This window comes from Lepidochelys kempii, chromosome 6 (genome assembly GCF_965140265.1).
Source record: "Lepidochelys kempii isolate rLepKem1 chromosome 6, rLepKem1.hap2, whole genome shotgun sequence".
Lineage (NCBI taxonomy): Eukaryota > Metazoa > Chordata > Testudines > Cheloniidae > Lepidochelys > Lepidochelys kempii.
The window spans coordinates 83,008,848-83,032,405 of NC_133261.1; the positions used below are offsets into that span (position 1 = coordinate 83,008,848).

The following is a 23,558-nucleotide window of genomic DNA, read 5'->3' on the forward strand; positions in this document are numbered from 1 at the left end:
GTGAACAACATTCTCAACTTCTTTTGCAGGCACCTCTCTGAATGCCTGTTGACTTCAGTGGAAGATTAAGGACTTTCTATACCTTGAGGAATCAGGCCCTGAATGGTAAACCTCTCTGATAGGGGACCCAACGCACACCCACTGCCTGCATCCATTTAGTTTTCTGTACTTTACCCTGCAACAGATTTTGGCTGCTTCCAACTTAAGTCTCAACTGACTGGAAGACAGTTCCACTGGATAGTAAAGCCTAAGATTCAGTGTGAGAAACTGGTACTGTTGGACATAAAGTTTAGGAACAGCTTTAACACTTGCAAAATTTCCTTTCATTAAAAATGATAATAATGCTGTATTCTCCTTGAAGACACAGTAGAACTTTGCTAATTCACACTGATGCATGAGAGACCTGCTGCCAGTTAATTAGCTGTGTAAATAAGCAAATTAGGACCTGATCCAAAGGACACTGAAGTGAATGTCTTTCTATCAACTATAATGGGTTTAAGATCAGGATTTAAAAAAAAAAAAAAAAAGATTCTACAGCACAAAATGTATGTTATTCAGTTAGTTTGACAAGCTTAGTTTTTTATGGCATTTCATAGTACACAAGTGTATTGTAAAGTAGCATATTTTGTAAAAGTAATGAAGTCTTAGTAATATGAAACTTTGCTATCTTAAAAATAAATAATATCCTGTGCACAGGGAAAAGTCTGCTTGGAACCGAGGAAAATTATCAGGGTTTACAGCTTCTACTCTGTTTAAAGACCAAAATATGTTCATGTTTAGAATCTAAATATGGATACAGAAAGGGGGAAAAAGCATGAAGTGCAGCTTTACCTGTAACCATGGATGGCTTAGAGTCTTGTCCACACTGTAGCGCTTCCTCATTTTCACTTGCAGCAAATTATTTATGAGATCAATAGCTGAAAAAAATAATTTCAGAACATATCACACTGAAATATAAAAATGTATGGCAGGAAGGGGTTCACAGATCTCGGATAATGAGTTTCAGCTGGTCTGACCAATTCAGTGTGGTTATAATCTGTATCCAAAAGGTGTCATGTAATATGTCATTGGAAAACTAATAACTCATGATCATTAATATTCTTGTGGGATGTGTGTATTAAGAGTTATGGATCTATTCTGGAATGATGACTAAAATGTGTTTAAGCCAGGCATATCAAAAAGGAGTTGGTAATCAGGTCTGCCCTAGACAAAGGAATTTACTGTGTATTTACTTCTATGACCTGCCTGGTTATCAAAGACAATGAAGATCCATTTACATATAAAGTAAACAATGCTAAAAAGCATGGGGCAAGGGGCAGACGTGGGGGTGGGGGCGGGGGACGGGACAGATTCCAGTAGGGAAGAGAAACTTTATCTGGGCTGTAGAGACAGGGGGTCTGAATGTCTAGTAATAAGCAACTGAATCGACTGATTGTATACAATACTACTGTATTATAAATGTTTGTCAAATGAGGTGTTTATGAAAACTTATAATACACTAGTGATTAACAGCATTGTAAAATATATATATTAACACTATATAAGGAATTTTGGATACTCATTGATATAAGGCTGTACTGTCTGTCTCCAAACTAAGCGAGAGACAGGTTTCTGCCAGAAAGGAGTGAACATGATAGCTATTTACCTATCTTCCATGTACATCTTAGCATGGTGGAATTGAACACTGGAAGCCCAATTTACATACGGGGTGGCGGGGGAAGCCCACAGGAAGGGAAAAACAGCATGAGGTCACTCTGCCTCTTGAAACAAGGTAATTGAACTTTGGAAGATACAAGCAAGGGCAGAAGCCATCTTTGATATCCATCGCTATACAGACACAAAGGAACAAAGCTCTTGCTTGCAAGCTTAGAAAGGTGGGTCCTTCAAGCAAGGGTTGGGGAGTTGAAGTCTCTGGGAACTGAATATAGGTGAGAAATGCGCTTAGGAAAAGATTTTTCACCTAAGAAGACACCATCTTGTACTTCTCAGAAAGGCCCTGACTACGGGAAAGTCAGCCATGACTTGAAAGAAGGAAGATTTGGTGAGCAAAACCACATAGAACAAAGCCTGTATCTTGCTAGATTAAGTTTTACACTCTTGGATTCATGTCCTCACTTTTATTTGCTTGTAATCCTTTCTAACTTTATTCCTTTCAGTTGGATCACTTAACTTATGTCCTATTGTTAATTGTTTGTCTGTTACTGCAAACCAACTCAGTGATGTGTTTGAAGGGAAGAATGTATTTACCCCAGTTAATAAGCTGCAATGTGCTTTTGTCTCTTTAAAGAAGTAACAAACCTTTTTATTTCCCTGAGTTGTCCAGGAGAGGGCTGGACACTTCAGGACACATGGTTTTGTGGAAATTTGGTACTGGGAGTGTGTCGAGGTCACCTTGCTGGTTGTAACCAAACCTGGTGAAAGCCAGCGTGGGGCTGTAGACAGGCTGCTGGGGTCAGAGCTGCTGAACCAGCAGTTGTTTAGCACACAGACACTAAGGGTTTGACCTGAATACTTGTGAGCTGGCTGTGAGTGTCCTAGGCTGAAAGCTACAGCAGCAAAGCACTGAAAGGCACCCAGGGTTGTAGGGCAAGTGGTGACACCTTCCCCCCTGCCCACTGGTCTGAATTGAACCTCGAAGCATGGCACCATGTTGGCTATTACTTATTATCTTATTATTTTCTAGGTGCTTACAAACTGATTTAATGGTCTATAATTTCCTGGGTCCTCTTTGTTCCCCTTTTTAAAGATAGGTGCTATGTTTGCCCTTCTGCCGTCGTATGGGACCTCACCTAGGAGTTCTCAAAGATGATAATACATTTTTTTCAACCTCAGTATGAGTTTTTTAAAAAGGGCAATTCAAACAATGGAAAGAATTCTGAAAACAGACCTAATATCTGTGTTGATTGAATTGCATTATTAAAGTATTGGAGATTCACAAAGTCACACTTTGGCTATCCCTCGATGTGAGGATGATGTCTGCCAAAGGGGTTCATTAGTGGATTTTTAAGTGGCTGAGGAGCCCAATTCGTGCCCTACAGATTTTCCCACAGGAGTGACAGGTGGAATCTTGGAGGAGACACAGTTGTTGGCTGGACTGTTGTGCCCTTTCTTTCATCCTTTGTTACTTCTCTGTCTCATGAATATGTCTGTTCTCCTCAAAGTGAGCTGTGGCTTCGTGGATGGTGTGGTACCACTGTGTTGTGTTGTTCACTGAGTCCTCCCAGTTTGTTGGGTTGATGCCTCCTTTTTTAAGATGTACTTTCAGTATGTCTTTGAAACGCTTCCGCTGCCCTCCATGAGCCCTTCTTCCTTGACTTAACTGAGAGAAGAGTACTTGCTTTGGGAGGCAAGTGCCAGGCATATGTATACAGTGGCAAGCCCAGCAGAGTTGGTGTTTCTTGACCTGAACTTCTATACTACTGATGTTGGCTGCAGAGAGAATGAATCATAGAATATCAGGGTTGGAAGGGACCTCAGGAGGTCATCTAGTCCAACTCCCTGCTCAAAGCAGAACCAATCCCCAACTAAATCATGCTGATGTTAGTGTGTTCGTCTTCCCAGCTGAGAATCCTCCTGAGTCCTGAGGCAGTACTGTTGGAACCACTCCAGCTGCTTGAGATGTTGTCTGTAGGTTACCCAGGTCTCAGACCCACAGAAGGGTGGGGATGAAAACTGCTTTGTAAACCAAGATCTTGGTGCCTGTTTGCAGATCCCTATAATTGAAGACTCATTTAAGCAGTTTTCCAAAGGATGTGCTGGCACAGTGGATCCTATATTCAATTTCTGTGTCAAGGCTGGCTGTTTGGGAGAGGTGGCTGCCAAGGTATGGAAAATGATCCACATTTTCCAGGGGTTCTCCGCTGATGGTGATTTGTGGAGTACGAAGAGTATTTGTGCAGGTGAGGGCTGGATAGAATACCTTGTTTTTCCCAATGTTGAGAGAGACACCCAGGCTGTGATATGCATCTGCAAAAATATTTAGGGTACTTTACAGGTCGGTGTGTGTGAGAATGACGCAGTCACCTGCATACTGAAGGTCAGTGATGCCAATTCTTGTGATCTGAGATTTTGTTTGGCGATGTCGGAGATTGAGTATCATATGGATGGCCAAATCCTCAATCCCAATTCCATCAAGAAGGTGGTCTCGGAGGAGAATCAGGATCACAGCAAGGTAAATGAGAAAAGTGTTGGAGCAATGACACAGTCCTGCTTGACACCAGTGCTAATAATGAATGGTTTGGTCTCTGAGACATTGCATGGAATGGTGGCAGTCTTTCCATCATAGAGTAGTCTGATGATGGAAATGAATTTCTGTGGACAGTCAAACCTACATAGCACCTTCCATAGGGCATCACAATTAATGGAGTCAAAGACCTTGGTTATATCGATGAATGCCATGAATAGTTCCTGGTGCTGCTCTCTGCACTTCTCCTGAATCTGTCGTGCTATGAAGATCATGTCAGTTGTGCCTCGGGATGGCCTGAAGCCACACTGTGATTTGAGGAGGAGTTCCTTGGCAAGGGGGAGAAGGCAGTTTAGTAGGATCCGGGCAAGGATCTTCCCTGCGATGGAGAGGAGAGCAATACCTCTGTAGTTCCCACACAAAGATATGTCCCCTTTCTTGAATATTGTAACAATGTTGGCATTCTTAAAGTCAGGTGGAATTTCTTCACAGGTCCAGATTTTGTTGAGGAGTTGTTAAAGTTTGTGCTGGAGCATTGTTCCACCAGCTTTAAAAACCTCAGCTGGGATGCCGCATGAGCCTGGTGTCTTGTGATTTTTTTTTCTGTCTGGGTGATGGCATGCCAGACTTCCTCAAAAAATGGGGGATCAAGAAGGTGTTCCTTTGCTAAGTGTTGTAAAATAGACTTGGTGTCTTCAGACTTGGTGTCTTCAGAGACTGTGGATCTGCAATTTAGTAGGCTCTCAAAGTGTTCCTTCCAGTATTGTTTAATTGCTGCATTGTCCTTGAGGAGGGTAGAGCCATCCTGGGAACGTAAAGGGGTTGGGCCTTAGGAGCTTGGCCCATTTATAGCTTTTGTTGCTTGAAAGAAGCTTCTAATGTCATCCTGGTCTACGAAACCCTGGATCTCAGAGGCCTTCTCTTGTCACCACTTATTTTTGATGTCACGTAGCCACCTTTGGACTTCGTCTTTGAGCAGGTGACAAGCCTCATGTTTTCACTGGTTAGAGGAATAATTTTGCCAGTTACAGAATGCAGTTCTTTTCTGCTGAATTAATGCTAGGATTTCCTGGTTGTTTTAGTCAAACCAGTCTTGGTGCCGATGAGTGGAATATCCTATTGTTTCAGCACATGCACCGTCAACGGTATTTTTAAGTTCATTCCAGTGCTCTTGAGTGTCAATGATGTTATCAGGCAAGTTAGAGAGTTTCTCAGACAGATGGTGCTGGAACATCTCGCAGCTGGCTTGGTCCGGAAGTGTTTTGCTGTGGTACTGCTTTTGCTTAGTCTTGGGGTGTTTGCGGTGTGGTGGAACTGCGGGTATAGGATTGATCTTACTAACCAATGGTCTGTCCACCAGTGATCTGTACCTCTCATGGCTCATGTTATATGGACATCAGTGTAATCTCAAGTTCTGATTATAACATAGTCAAGGAGGTGCCAGTGTTTGGAGTGAGGCTGTTTCCAGGTGGTCTTAAATTTGTTACTCTGCCTACATTTGTTACTCTAGTATTTGTGATGAGCAGGTCATTCTCCACACATTTGCTGAGGAGGAGAATACCATTGGGGTTTACATTTCCCACCCCTTTTTTGCCTATTGTGCCGCTCCAGAGTTTGGAGTCCCATCCAGCTCTGGCACTGAAATCTCCCAGGAGGATGAGTTTGTCTGCCTTAGGTGTGGCTGTGAGGACTGCATCAAGAGCACTATCCAACTGCTTCCTGTTGTCTTCCTCCTCAAGTGTTGGGGCATATGCATCAATGACTGTGGCATATCGGATCGCTACCCCTTCCTGCTTCTCCACGTGGGCACCAATGATACTACCAAGAATGACCTTGAGCAGATCACTGCGGACTATGTGGCTCTGGGAAGAAGGATAAAGGAGTTTGAGGTGCAAGTGGTGTTCTCGTCCATCCTCCCCGTGGAAGGAAAAGGCCTGGGTAGGGACCGTCGAATCATGGAAGTCAACGAATGGCTACGCAGGTGGTGTCGGAGAGAAGGCTTTGGATTCTTTGACCATGGGATGGTGTTCCATGAAGGAGGAGTGCTGGGCAGAGACAGGCTCCATCTTACGAAGAGAGTGAAGAGCATCTTTGCGAGCAGGCTGGCTAACCTAGTGAGGAGGGCTTTAAACTAGGTTCACCGGGGGAAGGAGACCAAAGCCCTGAGGTAAGTGGGAAAGCGGGATACCGGGAGGAAGCACAGGCAGGAACGTCTGTGAGGGGAGGGCTCCTGCCTCATACTGAGAATGAGGGGCGATCAGCAGGTTATCTCAAGTGCTTATATACGAATGCACAAAGCCTTGGAAACAAGCAGGGAGAACTGGAGGTCCTGGTGATGTCAAGGAATTGGAATAACAGAGACTTGGTGGGATAACTCACATGACTGGAGTACTGTCATGGATGGTTATAAACTGTTCAGGAAGGACAGGCAGGGCAGAAAAGGTGGGGGAGTAGCACTGTATGTAAGGGAGCAGTATGACTGCTCAGAGCTCCGGTACGAAACTGCAGAAAAATCTGAGTGTCTCTGGATTAAGTTTAGAAGTGTGAGCAACAAGAGTGATGTAGTGGTGGGAGTCTGCTATAGACCACCGGACCAGGGGGATGAGGTGGATGAGGCTTTCTTCCGGCAACTCGCAGAAGCTACTAGATTGCATGCCCTGGTTCTCATGGGTGACTTTAATTTTCCTGATATCTGCTGGGAGAGCAATACAGCGGTGCATAGACAATCCAAGAAGTTTTTGGAAAGCGTAGGGGACAATTTCCTGGTGCAAGTGCTAGAGGAGCCAACTGGGGGGAGGTTTTCTTGACCTGCTGCTCACAAACTGGGAAGAATTAGTGGGGGAAGCAAAAGTGGATGGGAATCTGGGAGGCAGTGACCATGAGTTGGTTAAGTTCAGGATCCTGACACAGGGAAGAAAGGTAAGCAGCAGGATACGGACCCTGGACTTCAGGAAAGCAGACTTCGACTCCCTCAGGGAACGGATGGGTAGGATCCCCTGGGGGACTAACATGAAGGGGAAAGGAGTCCAGGAGAGCTGGCTGTATTTCAAGGAATCCCTGTTGAAGTTACAGGGACAAACCATCCCGATGAGTCGAAAGAATAGTAAATATGGCAGCGACCAGCTTGGCTTAACAGTGAAATCCTAGCGGATCTAAAACATAAAAAAGAAGCTTACAAGAAGTGGAAGGTTGGACATATGACTAGGGAAGAGTATAAAAATATTGCTCGGGCATGTAGGAATGAAATCAGGAGGGCCAAATCGCACCTGGAGCTGCAGCTAACAAGAGATGTCAAGAGTAACAAGAAGGGTTTCTTCAGGTATATTGGCAACAAGAAGAAAGCCAAGGAAAGTGTGGGCCCCTTACTGAATGAGGGAGGCAACCTAGTGACAGAGGATGTGGAACAAGCTAATGTACTCAATGCTTTTTTTGCCTCTGTCTTCACTAACAAGGTCAGCTCCCAGATTGCTGTGCTGGGCATCACAACATGGGGAGTAGATGGCCAGCCCTCTGTGGAGAAAGAGGTGGTTAGGGACTATTTAGAAAAGCTAGACGTGCACAAGTCCATGAGGCCGGACGAGTTGCATCTGAGAGTGCTAAAGAGAGAGTGCTAAAGGAACTGGCGGCTGTGATTGCAGAGCCATTGGCCATTATCTTTGAAAACTCGTGGTGAACGGGGAAAGTCCCAGATGACTGGAAAAAGGCTAATGTAGTGCCAATCTTTAAAAAAGGGAAGGAGGATGATCCTGGGAACTACAGGCCAGTCAGCCTCACCTCAGTCCCCGGAAAAATCATGGAGCAGGTCCTCAAAGAATCAATCCTGAAGCACTTGCATGAGAGGAAAGTGATGAGGAACAGCCAGCATGGATTCACCAAGGGAAGGTCATGCCTGACTAATCTAATCGCCTTCTATGATGAGATTACTGGTTCTGTGGATGAAGGGAAAGCAGTGGATGTATTGTATCTTGACTTTAGCAAGGCTTTTGACACGGTCTCCCACAGTATTCTTGTCAGCAAGTTAAAGAAGTATGGGCTGGATGAATGCACTATAAGGTGGGTAGAAAGTTGGCTAGATTGTCGGGCTCAACGAGTAGCGATCAATGGCTCCATGTCTAGTTGGCAGCCGGTGTCAAGTGGAGTGCCCCAGGGGTCGGTCCTGGGGCCAGTTTTGTTCAATATCTTCATAAATGATCTGGAGGATGGTGTGGATTGCACCCTCAGCAAGTTTGTGGATGATACTAAACTGGGAGGAGTGGTAGATACGCTGGAGGGCAGGGATAGGATACAAAGGGACCTAGACAAATTAGAGGATTGGGCCAAAAGAAATCTGATGAGGTTCAATAAGGATAAGTGCAGGGTCCTGCACTTAGGACGGAAGAACCCAATGCACAGCTACAGACTAGGGACCGAATGGCTAGGCAGCAGTTCTGCGGAAAAGGACCTAGGGGTGACAGTGGACGAGAAGCTGGATATGAGTCAGCAGTGTGCCCTTGTTGCCAAGAAGGCCAATGGCATTTTGGGATGTATAAGTAGGGACATTGCCAGCAGATCGAGGGACGTGATCATTCCCCTCTATTCGACATTGGTGAGGCCTCATCTGGAGTACTGTGTCCAGTTTTGGGCCCCACACTACAAGAAGGATGTGGATAAATTGGAGAGAGTCCAGCGAAGGGCAACAAAAATGATTAGGGGTCTGGAACACATGACTTATGAGGAGAGGCTGAGGGAACTGGGATTGTTTAGTCTGCAGAAGAGAAGAATGAGCGGGGATTTGATAGCTGCTTTCAACTACCTGAGAGGTGGTTCCAGAGAGGATGGTTCTAGACTATTCTCAGTGGTAAAAGAGGACAGGACAAGGAGTAATGGTCTCAAGTTGCAGTGGGGGAGGTTTAGGTTGGATATTAGGAAAAACTTTTTCACTAGGAGGGTGGTGAAACACTGGAATGCGTTACCTAGGGAAGTGGTAGAATCTCCTTCCTTAGAAGTTTTTAAAGTCAGGCTTGACAAAGCTCTGGCTGGGATGATTTAATTGGGGATTGGTCCTGCTTTGAGCAGGGGGTTGGACTAGATGACCTCCTGAGGTCCCTTCCAACCCTGATATTCTATGATTCTATGATGATATTGGTTGTTGCTGAGTTTGAGCTGAAGTGTCATGAGACAATCATTGAGCCCAATGGGAAGCTCCAAAAGCTGACTGGTGATCGTATTTTTGATGGCAAAGCCAATCCTATTAATGTGTTGCTCTTCAAGTGGCTTTCCTTTCCAAAAGAAGCTGTAGCCACTTCCATTCTTTCATTTGGCCCTCATCGGTTCAGCAGGTCTCACTAAGAGTTGCAATGTCAATTTTGAGTCTTGCCAGTTCTCTGGCAATTATGGCAGTTGTTCTTTCTAGGCATTCACTGTGCAGAGAGTCCATAAGGGTGCAGACATTCCAGGTGGCGAAATTCATTGTCTTATCTCTTGTTTCAGCCACGGAGTTCAGTGATCCCACTGGACGGGGCCATCCAGTTGGAAGAGTGTGAGATAGCCTCTGTTTGGGGCAACTTTTCTGTCCCCCTCCTATTTGGAGTGCGCAGAGGGGATCCTAAAAAAACCTGCTCAGTCACAGCTGCTGCTGCCGAAATGCATTTCTGTCTCATCCAAGCAAAAGACGACTGTCACACGGCTGCCCCCTGCATGCAAATTTATGTCTAAAGACTCCCAGAGATCACTGCTCCTGTCTTCACCGCCACTCGTCCGTCGCTGCAGGGCTTTGTGTGAGCCCTTTAACGTGGGGAAACCGGTGCGCAGGCATTGACCACACAAGACTTGACAGGAGGGAAACCCTGACCCAGGGGCAAGGAGAACCAAGACAGCCAGGGGCCTCCTTCCTGCTGCAGCCCTTATTTGCCTTCACAGCCACAGAGTACTAAAGGTCCTCTAGATGCGCCTAATCCATTGTTGGGGTTTTGTGAAGTTCGGACCGCGGTTAGTCAGGAGCCTCACCTCAGACCTGCTTGCCAAGGGGGACCCTACAAGGAGTATGAAAGCTCCGCACGATGTAGCTCTGAGGGTCTTTAGCCCACACAAACCTCTACATCACAACAAGGTCACAGTCCATCAGAGAGGATACACTTGGAGACTGATTTGTTTTTTTAAACCAGTTTCTAAAAAAATCAGACATCAGACTCAAACACTATGGATTGCAAACATTTTAATAGCTCTAGAAAGCCTGGTTAAATTACTTTTACAATATTATACAAAAATGATTAAAAATAGAAGGTTAAGACTAACAATGGCTGTAAGTCTTCTACTACTGGACTGCTGGCCAGGAGAGGCTTCCTTATAGCAGGCTAGGTGAAAGTGCTATGATGATTACATTGCTGCTTCTCCAAACTTCCTTACAGTACAGTACAGCACAGCACAGCACAGCACATTACTACCTGCTGCAGGTTATTCCCTTCTACTAAGTGCAGTATAAGGGCTTGTCCACACTTGAAATGCTACAGTGGCACACCTGCAGCACTTCAGTGTGACACAAAATGAAGTTACTTACCCATAACTGGAGGTTCTTCGAGATGTGTGGTCCCTATCTGTATTCCACTGAGGGTTATGCAGATATACCATGTGCTTGGAGCCAGAGCTTTTGAAAGTAGTACTGTTTGGTGGTCTGCACATGTTCCCTGTGAGAAAGGGGGCAGAGGGTCACCAGTGTCTCCAATTCCTTCTCTACCACAGATCTGTTGGATCCGCAGCAGAGGGGATAGAGGGGGTGGTGATGTTGGAACACAGATAGGGACCACACATCTCAAATAACCTCCAGTTATAGGTAAGCAACTTCGTTTTCTTCTTCGAGTGATGGTCCCTATTGTATTCCACTAAGGGTGTGTAACAAGAAGTACCTATGTGGGGGGGATGGTGCGAGGAGACTGTGGAACAGAGGATTGCTGCTCCAAATGAAGTACCCATCACAGAATCATGCACTCGAGCGCAGTGTGTGGAAAGGTGGGTACCGAACTTGCATATGTCTGCAAGGGGCATGTTGTGGAGTGCAGCTATAGTTGATGCTTGCACTCTCATAGAATGGGCCCGAATCCCTTCAGGTGGAGCTTGCCCCAATAACTGGGAGCAGCATGTAATGCACCCTAAAATCCACTTGGAGATTCTCTGGGTGGAAATGGCTTACCCTTTGACCCTCTCCACAATGGCTACAAAAAGCTGAAGAGATTTCCTAAATGACTTTGTCCGCTCTCAGGGGTCAATGGTATCCATTCCACTGGAGGAGCCAGTACCAGGAACTGCATCTGTCTAGAGACCAACAGCTCCTGAGACGCTGGCAGAACTGGAGCAGGCAGAGTCGCAGGATCCGTGATTGGTGCTGGCGGATCTGGTGACCAGTGCGGCCGTTTCTTGGTCTTATGAGACTCGGAACATGTAGCTCCTTTGTGACCAGAACTCATGGATGGCGCTGAATCCTTCTTAGACTTGGAAGATGACTCACTGCCATGCTTATGCACATGCTTCCTTGGTTCGTGGCTAGGCCCCAACACGGGGTCCTTAGCACTGGTATCGGAGGAGCCTGATGGAGGTCCCACAATAGGGGGAGCACTCTTTGCCTGTGCAGGTTGATGTACGGGGGCGGGGGGCGGTTCCCTGGTCAGGCTTCAAGACCAGTCCCATGGCAGTCTCCATAAGGTGGTTCCTGAGGTGTAGAGTCCGGTTCTCTTGAGCATAGATAGGAAAGGACAGTCAGATACTGCACCTGGATGTGAAGTGGGCTGCCCCCAAGCAGTACAAACAGCAATGGTGCTCGTTGCTGATGGAAATTGGGCGAGGGCAGGAAACACAGGTTTTGAACCCCAGCATCTTTGGCATAATCTAGTGTCCAGGTCCAGGTACTAGAGGGGGAAAGTTTGGTGGAAACACTGCCAAAGCAGCATCACCAGTGCTAAATCTAGTATGAAAGGAAATTTCAAACAAACAAAAAAACCAGAACAAAATAATAAATCTAAACTGCAAACAGTACTAAGGATATTTTTGTAAAATTTTGGAAAGTGTATCACAAGGACAATAGGAGAGTAAAAGCTCTGACTCGCTCCATCCATCAGGAGGAAGGAACTGGAGACACCAGCAGCCCACTGTCCCCTTTATTGCCTCAGGCAAAATCACAGGTGGCACAAGGTACATGTACAGACCATCAAACAGTACAGCTTTCAAAAGGGCACACAGCCCTTGGTGGAATACAATAGGGACTATCACTCCAATAAGAATTTACACAGATGGGAGGGCTCTCCTTTTGGTGTAGGTAATCCACCTCCCTGAGAGGCAGTAGCTAGGTTGGCCGAAGAATTCTTTTGTCAACCTAACACTGTCTATGTGAGGGGTTACTTTGGCTTAAGTACACTACTTAGGGGGGTTGGATTTTTCACACACCTGAGCAATGTAGCTGAGTCGAACTGACTTTTTGTGTAGACCAGGACTAAGTGTTAGCCAGCTATGGCGCTTAATGGGTCCCATTACCTGCAGACCTTGCCTCAGGCTTGGTCCACACTTCAATGTAGCTATGTCAACCTAACTTTTGCCAGGGAGTGAAAAATCCACCGACATAGCTAACCCTCAGTGTGGACTCAATTTTGTCGATGGAAGAAAGCTCCCACTGACATATCCAATTTAATTTGGAAAGGTGGTGTTCCTGCCTCTATTGACAGAAAACGCCCTTCTTGTGGTGTAGACTACATCTACACTATGGGGTTATGTTGGTGTAACTTCCCTTTACTTCCCTTCACTTTCAAGGACCTCCTCAGCATATACTCAACCTACCTTTCATCTTTCATGGGCTATGAAGATGCCTGCCTTCACTTTGCCAATTATGCCAGTCTTGATTGCCCTTTTCCTTTCCCTTTTCCAAACACTTGCTTGGTTTCTACCATGCTACCCCTCCAATGCCTGGAAGGAGCCCTCTGTAAATAGCCACAAAGCCACCTTATTGCCTCCTTCAAATCCTTACTTAAAACTCTCCTCTGCTATCATGCCTACAAAAACTCAACAATGATTAGGCAGGTAGTGTGCTCTAACCTCTGCTTATCATGCTAACCAGCATCATCACGCTGTTTACTTGTGCTTCCTGTCTGTTGAATCCACCTCAATCGTACACTTAGGGCTTGTCTACCCTACCGCTTAAGTCAATGTAACTGATGTCACTCAGGGGTATGAAAAAGCCGACATTGCTTCCGCCTCTTGTTGAAGCGGAGTAATTATGCCAATGGGAGCACTCTCTGTGGTCAGGAATAATCTTTAGGTTAAGTGTTTTTGTACAATGTGTAACACAATGGGGGGTTGATCCTTGACTGAAATCTCTAGTCGCCACCACAATACAAGTAATAAAAGATAGTCATAAGGGGGAAAACAGCAAGAAATGTAAAGACACTGAAGCAGCAAGTGTGACCTTTTTTACTTCTTTGATTTTCCTCTGGTTGTGGTCTAATACCCCATCTGTTTTATTTTGAATTTGACAATCTAAACACAAACAACAGTCCGAACAATAAGTAGTGTTAGTAAATCACATGTCCATTCTAGTTATTGTTCCTTGGAACAAACAAGCCTGTTATCAGCATTTTTGCAGTCTGCTCCTTTGGCTTGCTTTCTGGCCCTGGTTACTAGATCAGTAACCACAACAGCATTCTGAAAGGGTTACACTTTTCCATTCATTCTGCTCAGAGTGATGTCAAATATTGTGTGTGTGTAGTCCATCTATGAAATGGGGACAATGATATTCTTATATTCCTCTATAAGGCACTCTGAAATCAAGGGTCACAAATGCTATGAAACAGAAAGGTGATATTATTATATAATGCTGGTTTATGTATTGAGATTTTCAAAATCAGAAATGCCCCCTTGAAAGCTCTAGTCACTTTTTCATATATCAGTTAAAAGTTTAAAACAACTTAAAACAAGAAAAGCAAGTACTGACACTTTCTAAAGCCAAAAAGAAGAAAAGGAAAGTCCCAACAAAGCCACACAATACTCTCCAGCACACTATATTATTATTACTGCCATGTTTGTGTCTGGTTCTGGCCGCCTTAACGTATTACTCAATAAAATGTAAATTGACATTTTGGGAAACAGCCTTCAGAATTATATTTACAGCATCCTTTTGAAAATGTACACATTACAAAATTTCCTAAGAACTGCACACAGTACAATAATGACCAAAAATTCCAATCTACAAGTTTTATTGCTTTGTATCATTAGCTGTTTTATAAACCTGCTGTAATTGTAACCCAAGTTATGTCTTTAGGAATATAAAATTGTTAACTAAACATAGTAACATAAGGTTGGGGTGGGGAAGAAGCTGGTAGATTATATGAAAGAACTGTTACATTCTAACGGGCTTCCAAAACTGAACAATTCTCTCCAGAAACTTGGTAAACAATTCTAACGTAAGGTGCTTTACCACCAAGCGGCTGCATTTTCTCCACCTCTGATTTTGTGTATTGTAGTAATAACCTGTCTTCATGAAAAGTATCTTTCAAAAAGCTAAGTATATATATTAGTCTTAGGGTTTGCCTACTCTTGAAATTTGTTGTGGGTGAACTCAAATTATTTCATGTTAAAGTGCCCTGTGTCCACAAACAAAGGTGGTGGTTTGGTTCATTATTTATTTATTTATTTATTTATTTATGTAGGCAAATCACACATTAACTTCACTTTGGAAGCTGGCTGCTGTTCAATGCCTTTAAATTCTGGCGTATAACGGAAGTAATCTGGGGTACTGTGGTGATGTAATTTCTTTGGTAATCTTGCACAAAAACAGATTTAATAATGCCTTTCAACATCTCATCTTGCTATCTACTGGCAACCTTTTGTTTATATCTTCTGTCTTCAGTTACTGGCAAGCCAGCCTCAGATAATCTCTGAATTGCTCCAGGTTTCATCTGACAAGGTGCAGGTTTAATTCAGGTTTATTTTGGGAATTTTACTAGCTACAGAATGCACTTGGTTATACCACAGAATTCTCTTCTAGCTATGGATCTCCATTGGACCTGGAAGCCATTTTCAATGATCTCCTTACTTAGTTCCAACTTGAACCTCTCAGACCTAAATTAATATGACCTAAAAGGGCTTCTCACTTGACCATAGACTACTAGAACTAACTTCTTTGGGGTCAATTAAGGGTATGTCTACAATGCAAACGAACAACAATAAACAAACCCTGCAACAGTAAGTCTCAGGCTTGTGCACAATGTTCTCCGGTGCTAAAAATAGGTGTGTAGGCATTTCTGCTCAGGCTAGAGCTTAGGCTCTGAAACCGACCTCTGCCAGGCTTCAGAGCCAGAACTCCAGTCCAAGCAGGAACACCTAAGAGGTTAGTTTTAGTACTGCAGTGCGAGCATGAGTCTGTAGACTTGGGCCCTGAAACGCACTGCTGCAACCTTTTTTTGGGGGGGCAGGGGCCCACTGTAGACATACCCTAAGAAAGTAAATATACCCTCAGGTCTCTCCCCTTTTGTCCAAGAAAACATTTTATCCAGCATGTTTTCATTTTCTCTGCAGTGTTTGTTCAGGTGCACAGGCATATAGTGTACCATGTCAGAAGGCAGTGCATGCTTCATTAGGCTATATGATTTTCTTACATCATGCACTTATCCTAGTCCCAAGATTTCTAATCAAAACTCCATCAGGTACCTTCAGAGCTGCTGAAATTTGTAAAAAGAAAAGGAGGACTTGTGGCACCTTAGAGACTAACCAATTTATTAGAGCATAAGCTTTCGTGAGCTACAGCTCACTTCTTCAGATGCATATCGTGGAAAGTGCAGTTTCCACGATATGCATCTGAAGAAGTGAGCTGTAGCTCACGAAAGCTTATGCTCTAATAAATTGGTTAGTCTCTAAGGTGCCACAAGTCCTCCTTTTCTTTTTGCGAATACAGACTAACACGGCTGTTACTCTGAAAGCTGAAATTTGTATTTTTTAAAAAATGTTCTTTAATAATTTCTTCACAAAAAGTTCCTTTTTTATGTGTTGAAAGTAATTAACTTTTTCAATGTCAAACCATTTTCATAACATTTTAATAAAAATAAAATATATTAAAATAATGAAAATTTTTAAAAAATTAAAAATGAGTCTGAATATTTCAAAATAACGGAAACCCTTCAGACAGGTTTTTATTTTTTGTCCAGCTATAGTATGTTTCACCTATCACTGTAGTATCGAGAATATAATCAAGACAAGAATTGCCCCCAAAATGGATAGCATGCATTGTTTTTTGAACATACTGAAGTTAATGGGTAGTGTTTAGATTTGAGAGTTTTGTTTAGTCCATTTTAGAGATAAAATTCAGCTTGCAAAATTTGGAGTTGCATTCAGATTCCAATTCCCTGCCTGACTTTCAACAAATTCGGGTTGTTATGACTGGGGATTTTGGTTCAGTTCATCTCCAGAACAGGCTAACTGATCAAACAATTAAGTAACTGTAAATATATAAAACAACCACAATGTGTAAGCAATTTTTAAAATAAATGATCTTTAGAATTAATTGTTAAAATGTATGGTAGTTTCCCGCCCCCCCTTTTATATATGACAAGCTCAGACTCTCCATTCTGCAGTATTATATCTGATGACTCTCCTAACTAAAGCTTGAGAGTAGCAGCCTTGTTAGTCTGTATTCGCAAAAAGAAAAGGAGTATTTATGTCACCTTAGAGACTAACAAATTTATGTGAGCATAAGCTCACTTCATCAGATGCATTCAGTGGAAAATACAGTGGGGAGATTTATATACACAGAGAACATGAAACAAAGGGTGTTACCATACACACTGTAACAAGAGTGATCACGTAAGGTGAGCTATTACCAGCAGGAGAGCGGGGGCGGGGCGGGGGAACCTTTTGTCATCATAATCAAGGTGGGCCATTTCCAGCAGTTGACAAGAACGTCTGAGAAACAGTTGTGTGTGTGTGGGGGGGAATAAACATGGGGAAATAGTTTTACTTTGTGTAATGACCCATCCACTGCCAGTCTCTATGCAAGCCTAAGTTAATTGTATCCAGTTTGCAAATTAATTCCAGTTCAGCAGTCTTTCGTTGGAGTCTGTTTTTGAAGTTTTTTTGTTGAAGAATTGCGACTTTTAGGTCTGTAATCGAGTGACCAAAGAGACTGTCGTCCTTCAGGATAGGTTGCAGATCCTAGCCATCACCATCTTCTCCCAACTAAAACCTCTCCAATGCATCATCAAGGATCTACAACCTATCCTGAAGGACGACCCATCACTCTCACAGATCTTGGGAGACGGGCCAGTCCTTGCTTACAGACAGCCCCCCAACCTGAAGCAAATACTCACCAGCAACCACACCCCACACAACAGAACCACTAACCCAGGAACTTATCCTTGCAACAAAGCCCATTGCCAACTGTGTCCACATATCTATTCATCATCATAGGGCCTAATCAATCAGCCACATTATCAGAGACTCGTTCACCTGCACATATACCAATGTGCTATATGCCATCATGTGTCAGCAATGCCCCTCTGCCATGTACATTGGCCAAACTGGACAGTCTCTATGTAAAAGAATAAATGGACACAAATCAGACGTCAAGAATTATAACATTCAAAAACCAGTCGGAGAACACTTCAATCTCTCTGGTCACTTGATTAGAGACCTGAAAGTGACAATTCTTCAACAAAAAAACCTTTAAAAACAGACTCCAATGAGAGACTGCTGAATTGGAATTAATTTGCAAACTGGATACAATTAACTTAGGCTTGAATAGAGATGGGGAGTGGATGTGTCATTATACAAAGTAAAACTATTTCCCCATGTTTATTCCCTCCCCTCCACCCCCCCGTTCCTCAGACGTTCTTATCAACTTCTGGAAATGGCCCATCTTGATTATCACTACAAAAGTTCCTCCCCCACCCAGCTCTCCTGCTGGTAATAGCTCACCTTAAGAAGGCCAATGGCATTTTGGGAGGTATAAGTAGGGGCACTGCCAGCAGATCGAGGGATGTGATCGTTCCCCTCTATTCGACATTGGTGAGGCCTCATCTGGAGTACTGTGTCCAGTTTTGGGCCCCACACTACGAGAAGGATGTGGAAAAATTGGAAAGAGTCCAGCGCAGGGCAACAAAAATGATTAGGGGACTGGAACACATGACTTATGAGGAGAGGCTGAGGGAACTGGGATTGTTTAGTCTGTGGAAGAGAAGAATGAGGGGGGATTTGATAGCTGCTTTCAACTACCTGAAAGGGGGTTCCAAAGAGGATGGATCTAGACTGTTCTCAGTAGTAGCTGATAACAGAACAAGGAGTAATGGTCTCAAGTTGCAGTGGGGGAGGTTTAGGTTGGATATTAGGAAAAACTTTTTCACTAGGAGGGTGGTGAAACACTGGAGTGTGTTACCGAGGGAGGTGGTGGAACCGTCTTCCTTAGATATTTTTAAGGTCAGGCTTGATAAAGCTCTGGCTGGGATGATTTAGTTGGGGATTGGTCCTGCTTTGAGCAGGGGGTTGGACTAGATGACCTCCTGAGGTCCCTTCCAACCCTGATATTCTATGATTCTATGATCACTCTCGTTACAGTGTGTATGGTAACACCCTTTGTTTCATGTTCTCTATCTATATAAATCTCCCCACTGTATTTTCCACTGAATGCATCCGATGAAGTGAGCTGTAGCTCACGAAAGCTTATGCTCAAATAAATTTGTTCGTCTCTAAGGTGCCACAAGTACTCCTTTTCTTCTAACTAAAGCTGTGACTCTGGAAAGGGTAGAGATAACAGCACAGCAGGTGGGTTTTCCATAGATGCTGCTACAGAATCTTCAGCTGTGAATGTAGAGACTGATCTTCTGTCTGCTGTAGTAGGGACTTGTAGGAGACAATTTCCTACTGTCTGTTCTGTGTTGATTGCCGTCTGCTTATCTCTCTAATGCCAGGTAAAGCATCCTGCACAACACTCAGATTCAATCAGAATGCATAATACAAAAAGTTGTGGAGGTTTTTGGTGGTTTTCTGTGTGTACTTTTCTAGAATTACAGCATTTTTAACTTTTTTTTTCAGTTGATCTTATCAAACTTTATTCTGCCAGTGTAAATACAATATCAGACATAACTCATTCATTTACCTAGCACCTTTCATCCAAGAGTCTCAAGGCACTCTATAAACAATTAATTAGGCCTAAAAGCACTTCTATGAGGGAGGTATTATTATATATGTTTTAAATGTGTCAGTGGTGGCACAGAGAAGTTAGTTAATTTGCCCGAAGTCACATAATGAATCAGAGACAGCAATAAAAGCCAGAACTCCTGATTCCAAGTCTCTGTTTTAACAACTAGAGGAACACTCCCCAGGATATTTTAAATTCCACCTCTTTAACTCTCCCTGGTATATATTGTCATATATAGTTAAATTAGGATTGTATTATTTCTATTGATTCTTTTTTTGTTTTGCTTAAACATTCATCAAATAAGTTTAGAAAAAAAAATATTTTTGGATGTGGGGGTTGAGAGAGAAATAAGATAGAACAACTAATGTTTAGAAATGGAAACTCAACTTGGCTGAGGAAATCCATTACACACAAACACTCTGTGGTGAAGTCATGCAGCCATCATCTGAAGGCAGCTAGTTTCAGTCAGCCCTGTTTGGTTAGGCCTGGTGCAGAGACTTCACTAGTCTTGGTTGTTGATCTCCCTAGAGACATCCAAGGTCAGTTATCCATATTGATTCTTTTATATTTAACAGCAGTCTTTGATACCATTTACTAGTGCTCTAGTTCCCAGTGCCACACTTCTACTTGCTAAGCCTTTCCCTCCACAGTCTCTCCTGTGGCGCTGTTTTCATGTTCTGCTTCTGAAAACCAATCTGTTTGTGACTCCCTCTGCTCTGTAATTGTTTAATTCCCCCTTTACCTCACCTACAGAGGGGGTGGCATGATACATAAGCAATCTGTAGATGAGAAGTGGGTTGTAGAGATAGGTGGGGATGGAAGAGGAGGATGTGCAGAGGCAGGTAGGTGCAGCATTAGGGAGACAGAGCAATTTCAAATCAGGGAAAGTGATCATTTCACACAAACAGCCGAGAGCAGTCTCCAGTTGCATTTATGGTTTGGTAGCAGTGGCATGTGGTAGCTAGGGGGGTAAGCAGTATTTAGCTTACAGAGGCATGATACCCTGGAGGTAGGGTCACCACCTATCCAGCTTTTCCCAAGATCATCCTTTTTTTTGAGGCGGTTGTCCCAGGAAATCTGTAAGTCTTCCTGGGACAATAAGAATTCCAGTTTTTGTCAGTTGCGTAATATACCATTCACCACAAATTTGATCAAAGCTGAAGCCATAGAAGGGAGGGTTAAGGAGCTCAATCCGAAAAGGGGAAGGGTCACTTTGTGCCTAGCCCTGACAGCCCATGCTTCCAACAGAAACGCAAATACGGTTGCCTCCCCTTGCCCCAATGCCTTGGCCTGGCTGCACAATCCTGCTCCCCCTATCCAGGTGGCAGCTGCTGGCTATCTCGACTCTGACTGTTCCCACAGCATAACCACAACACCTCCAACTTAAGAACTGGGCTTGGCCAGGCCAATAGAGGGAGAAGGAGCCTGACTTATTGAGAAAGCAGAGACCACAAAGTAAAGGCTCCATGATGGATGTTCTGTTTTTTTGTACTTCAGAGGTGGCAACCCTACCTGGAGGAACTATGAGCAGTGAGAGCAGCAGATAAGGCAAGAAAAGAATACACTCCAACTTGCTGCTCACACACCCAGCATCTCTAAAACGTCCTTCCTGCCTGAACTTTGGGTGTCCAAGGGTCAGAAGTCACTCCAGTTTCTCCAATACAACATGTAGCTCAACGTGCTCTTTTAATCCTTATAGTGCCTGAAGAATTAAGGAACATGCACATAACTGTGCCCCTAACTCAAGGCCCTCTTGCCCAGCCTTTGTTTAACACTGCACCGCCCCCACCCTTCATCCTTCCCCCCCCCCACACTATTTCACCACAGGGCAGACAGTGCAGGAGGTACAGAAAATTAAATCCTGTGGAGACTCAAGAAAAATTCTCATTGCATCACACTATTATTTCCATAACAAAAAGCTCTGCACTGAGAACACAAAAGTTCATTGTAATTTAACAATGTTCCTCACAGTAGAAGGCCTAACAGGACTGATGTTTTAAAAAATCTGAATGATACTTGATTTGATTTGTAATTTTAATATCTTTTTGTCACTTGTCAAATGGAGATAAACCCAATATAAGGCACTATAGTTATACTGCATAGGCACGCAGATTCTAGAATCAAAAACGGGATATTACCTTCATGAGAGATTTCCTTCCAGGGATTTGGTGGGTACATGAAAGCAGCATTCTGGATTTGGTCATGAATGTCTTCATCTTCATTGAATGGAAATGTACCACTAAGGCTCACATAAATAATGACACCCACAGACCACATATCCAAAGACCTATTATAGCCTTTGTTTCTCAGCACTTCTGGAGCAAGGTAGGCTGGTGTGCCCACTACTGAGCGCCTGAATGACTTCTCTCCAATGATTCGGGCAAAGCCAAAGTCACAAAGTTTTACCTGTTTGAACAAAGTGTTATAGTAAAATCAACAGAAATAACATTTTAATTTTGTTTTACTCTCTGCCTACTTCAGATTCTTTTGTAATTCATTGCTGGAGCTCAGGGGTGAGCTGTCTTTGTCCTGTCTCTCCATAGGCACCTCTTTCAAGTAGCAGGCCTATTCATGCACTTCTCTCAGAGGGGAATCACACAATTCAACCCACTGTTAGCCTTGATGAACAGTTTCTCATCTGTGCTTTCCTCAGCAGGTTCAAGGAACTGTGATCAGTTGGTACATGCAGTGACACCAGATAGGTTGTTCAAAAGAAAAAAAAAAGTATTTATTTATCCATAGGAACATAACAAGGAGAGAGAAAAGGATTAAAACAATAAAAGCCTAAATACGTAAATGCTAAGCCTAACATTTCCTTCAGTTAGATAGGCCAGATATAGTCTTGGTATTTCCCTGCTCTCCTGAGGATCAAGCTACCGTCTGCTCTTCTGCAGACCCATGTCTCCCTGTCTCTTCAGAGGCTCAGCTTTTAATCACTTTCAAGCTCCTTGTTTAAGAGTTCCCATCTGAAAGCTCCTGGGTGTTTCAAAATGGGATCACACCCCAGGGGCCCAGTCAGATTCCCAATTCCACATTACTGTAAGCAAACTTCAAAGGAATTATAACCTCCACTAATCATTTCAGTACCAGCAACTGGGGATATCTACAGCCATTTACTTTGTTTCCTGCCAACTAAAGCTAAGACTGATTTGACCCTTAGATACCCTCTACCCTGAATTGCTATGACCACCAGACCCACAGATGTCTCTCTCTATATAAAAAAGTTCATGAAATTAATACAGATATTTCCCACATTCTTCACAATCATGGACCTAATTTTCAGACAGATAGGTGAGTGATTATTGTGGCTGTGTGTGCAAATGACCAATTAGCATGGCCAAAACTATCCATTTGCATGTGTAAAACACCTGAATTGCATGCTAATATTGTACAAATTAGATATCCAGTTGTCTGCAAGTTTCTGCACACAAAGTGACATGGCTGATTTTTTGAAAATCAGGTAAAATATTACTGCAAAAAAACAAAACAAAAAAACCCCTAAAGCCCAAGATTTTCATAAGTAACTTGTGATTTTGGATGTATCTAGTTGGGTACCCATCAACAGATGCACCCAAAATCACAGGTCACTTTTGAAAATCCTGGTCCATACAAATAACCATAGCTAAAGCAACAATTTAGTAATGGGTATTTTTAGTAAAAGTCATGGACAGGTCAAGGGCAATACATAAAAATTCATGGGTTATGACCTGTCCATGACTTTTACTAAAAACACCCATTACCAAAGCTTAAGGGGCTTGCTGCTGGGGAGCACTGGGGCTTCTGCTGGGGGAGGGGGGAAGAGGGACATCTGGAGGAGCCGCTTCTGGGGGAAAAGATGGGGGGTTGCTGCTGGGGAGGGTGGGGGTGTCTGGCGAGCTGGTGCTGGGGGACAGTCGCCCTGGGGGAATGGGTGTATTGGGGGGGGGCAGGGCCAGCCACGGCACCAGCTGCCAGGGGCTGTTGGCAGCTGCTGCACCGGCCACCCAGGCACTCCTGCCAGGGGCCACTGGCAGCGGCTGCACTGGCTGTCCGGGAACCGCCGCCGGGGGCTGCTTGCAGAGGCTACACTGGTCACCTGGGGACTGCGGCTCAGGCAGTCCCTGGGGCCAGCCGCACCAGGTGCTGCTCAGGTGGTCCCCAGAGCTAGCTGCCTGGGTATGCCTGAGCAGCAGCCAGTGCGGCTGGGCCTGGGGCCACTCCAGCAGCGGACGGTGCAGGTGGATGTGCGGCCGT

At 43.9% G+C, this 23,558-nt stretch overlaps 1 protein-coding gene across 7 annotated transcripts in view; it reads right to left on the reverse strand.

Annotated features, from left to right (window-relative positions):
- Positions 1-23,558, reverse strand: part of PRKD1 (protein kinase D1) — a 301,945-nt gene that overhangs the window by 2,000 nt on the left and 276,387 nt on the right. For 6 of the 7 annotated variants that reach the window (XM_073348910.1, XM_073348911.1, XM_073348909.1 and 3 more), the window contains 2 exons: positions 21,464-21,731; positions 832-917 (listed from right to left, as the gene is read on the reverse strand). In XM_073348910.1, the coding sequence (XP_073205011.1) occupies positions 832-917; positions 21,464-21,731 (354 nt within the window). Of the gene's footprint in view, positions 1-829; positions 918-19,712; positions 19,850-21,463; positions 21,732-23,558 lie in introns of those variants that run through there. The other variant, XR_012159485.1, reaches the window with a different exon arrangement.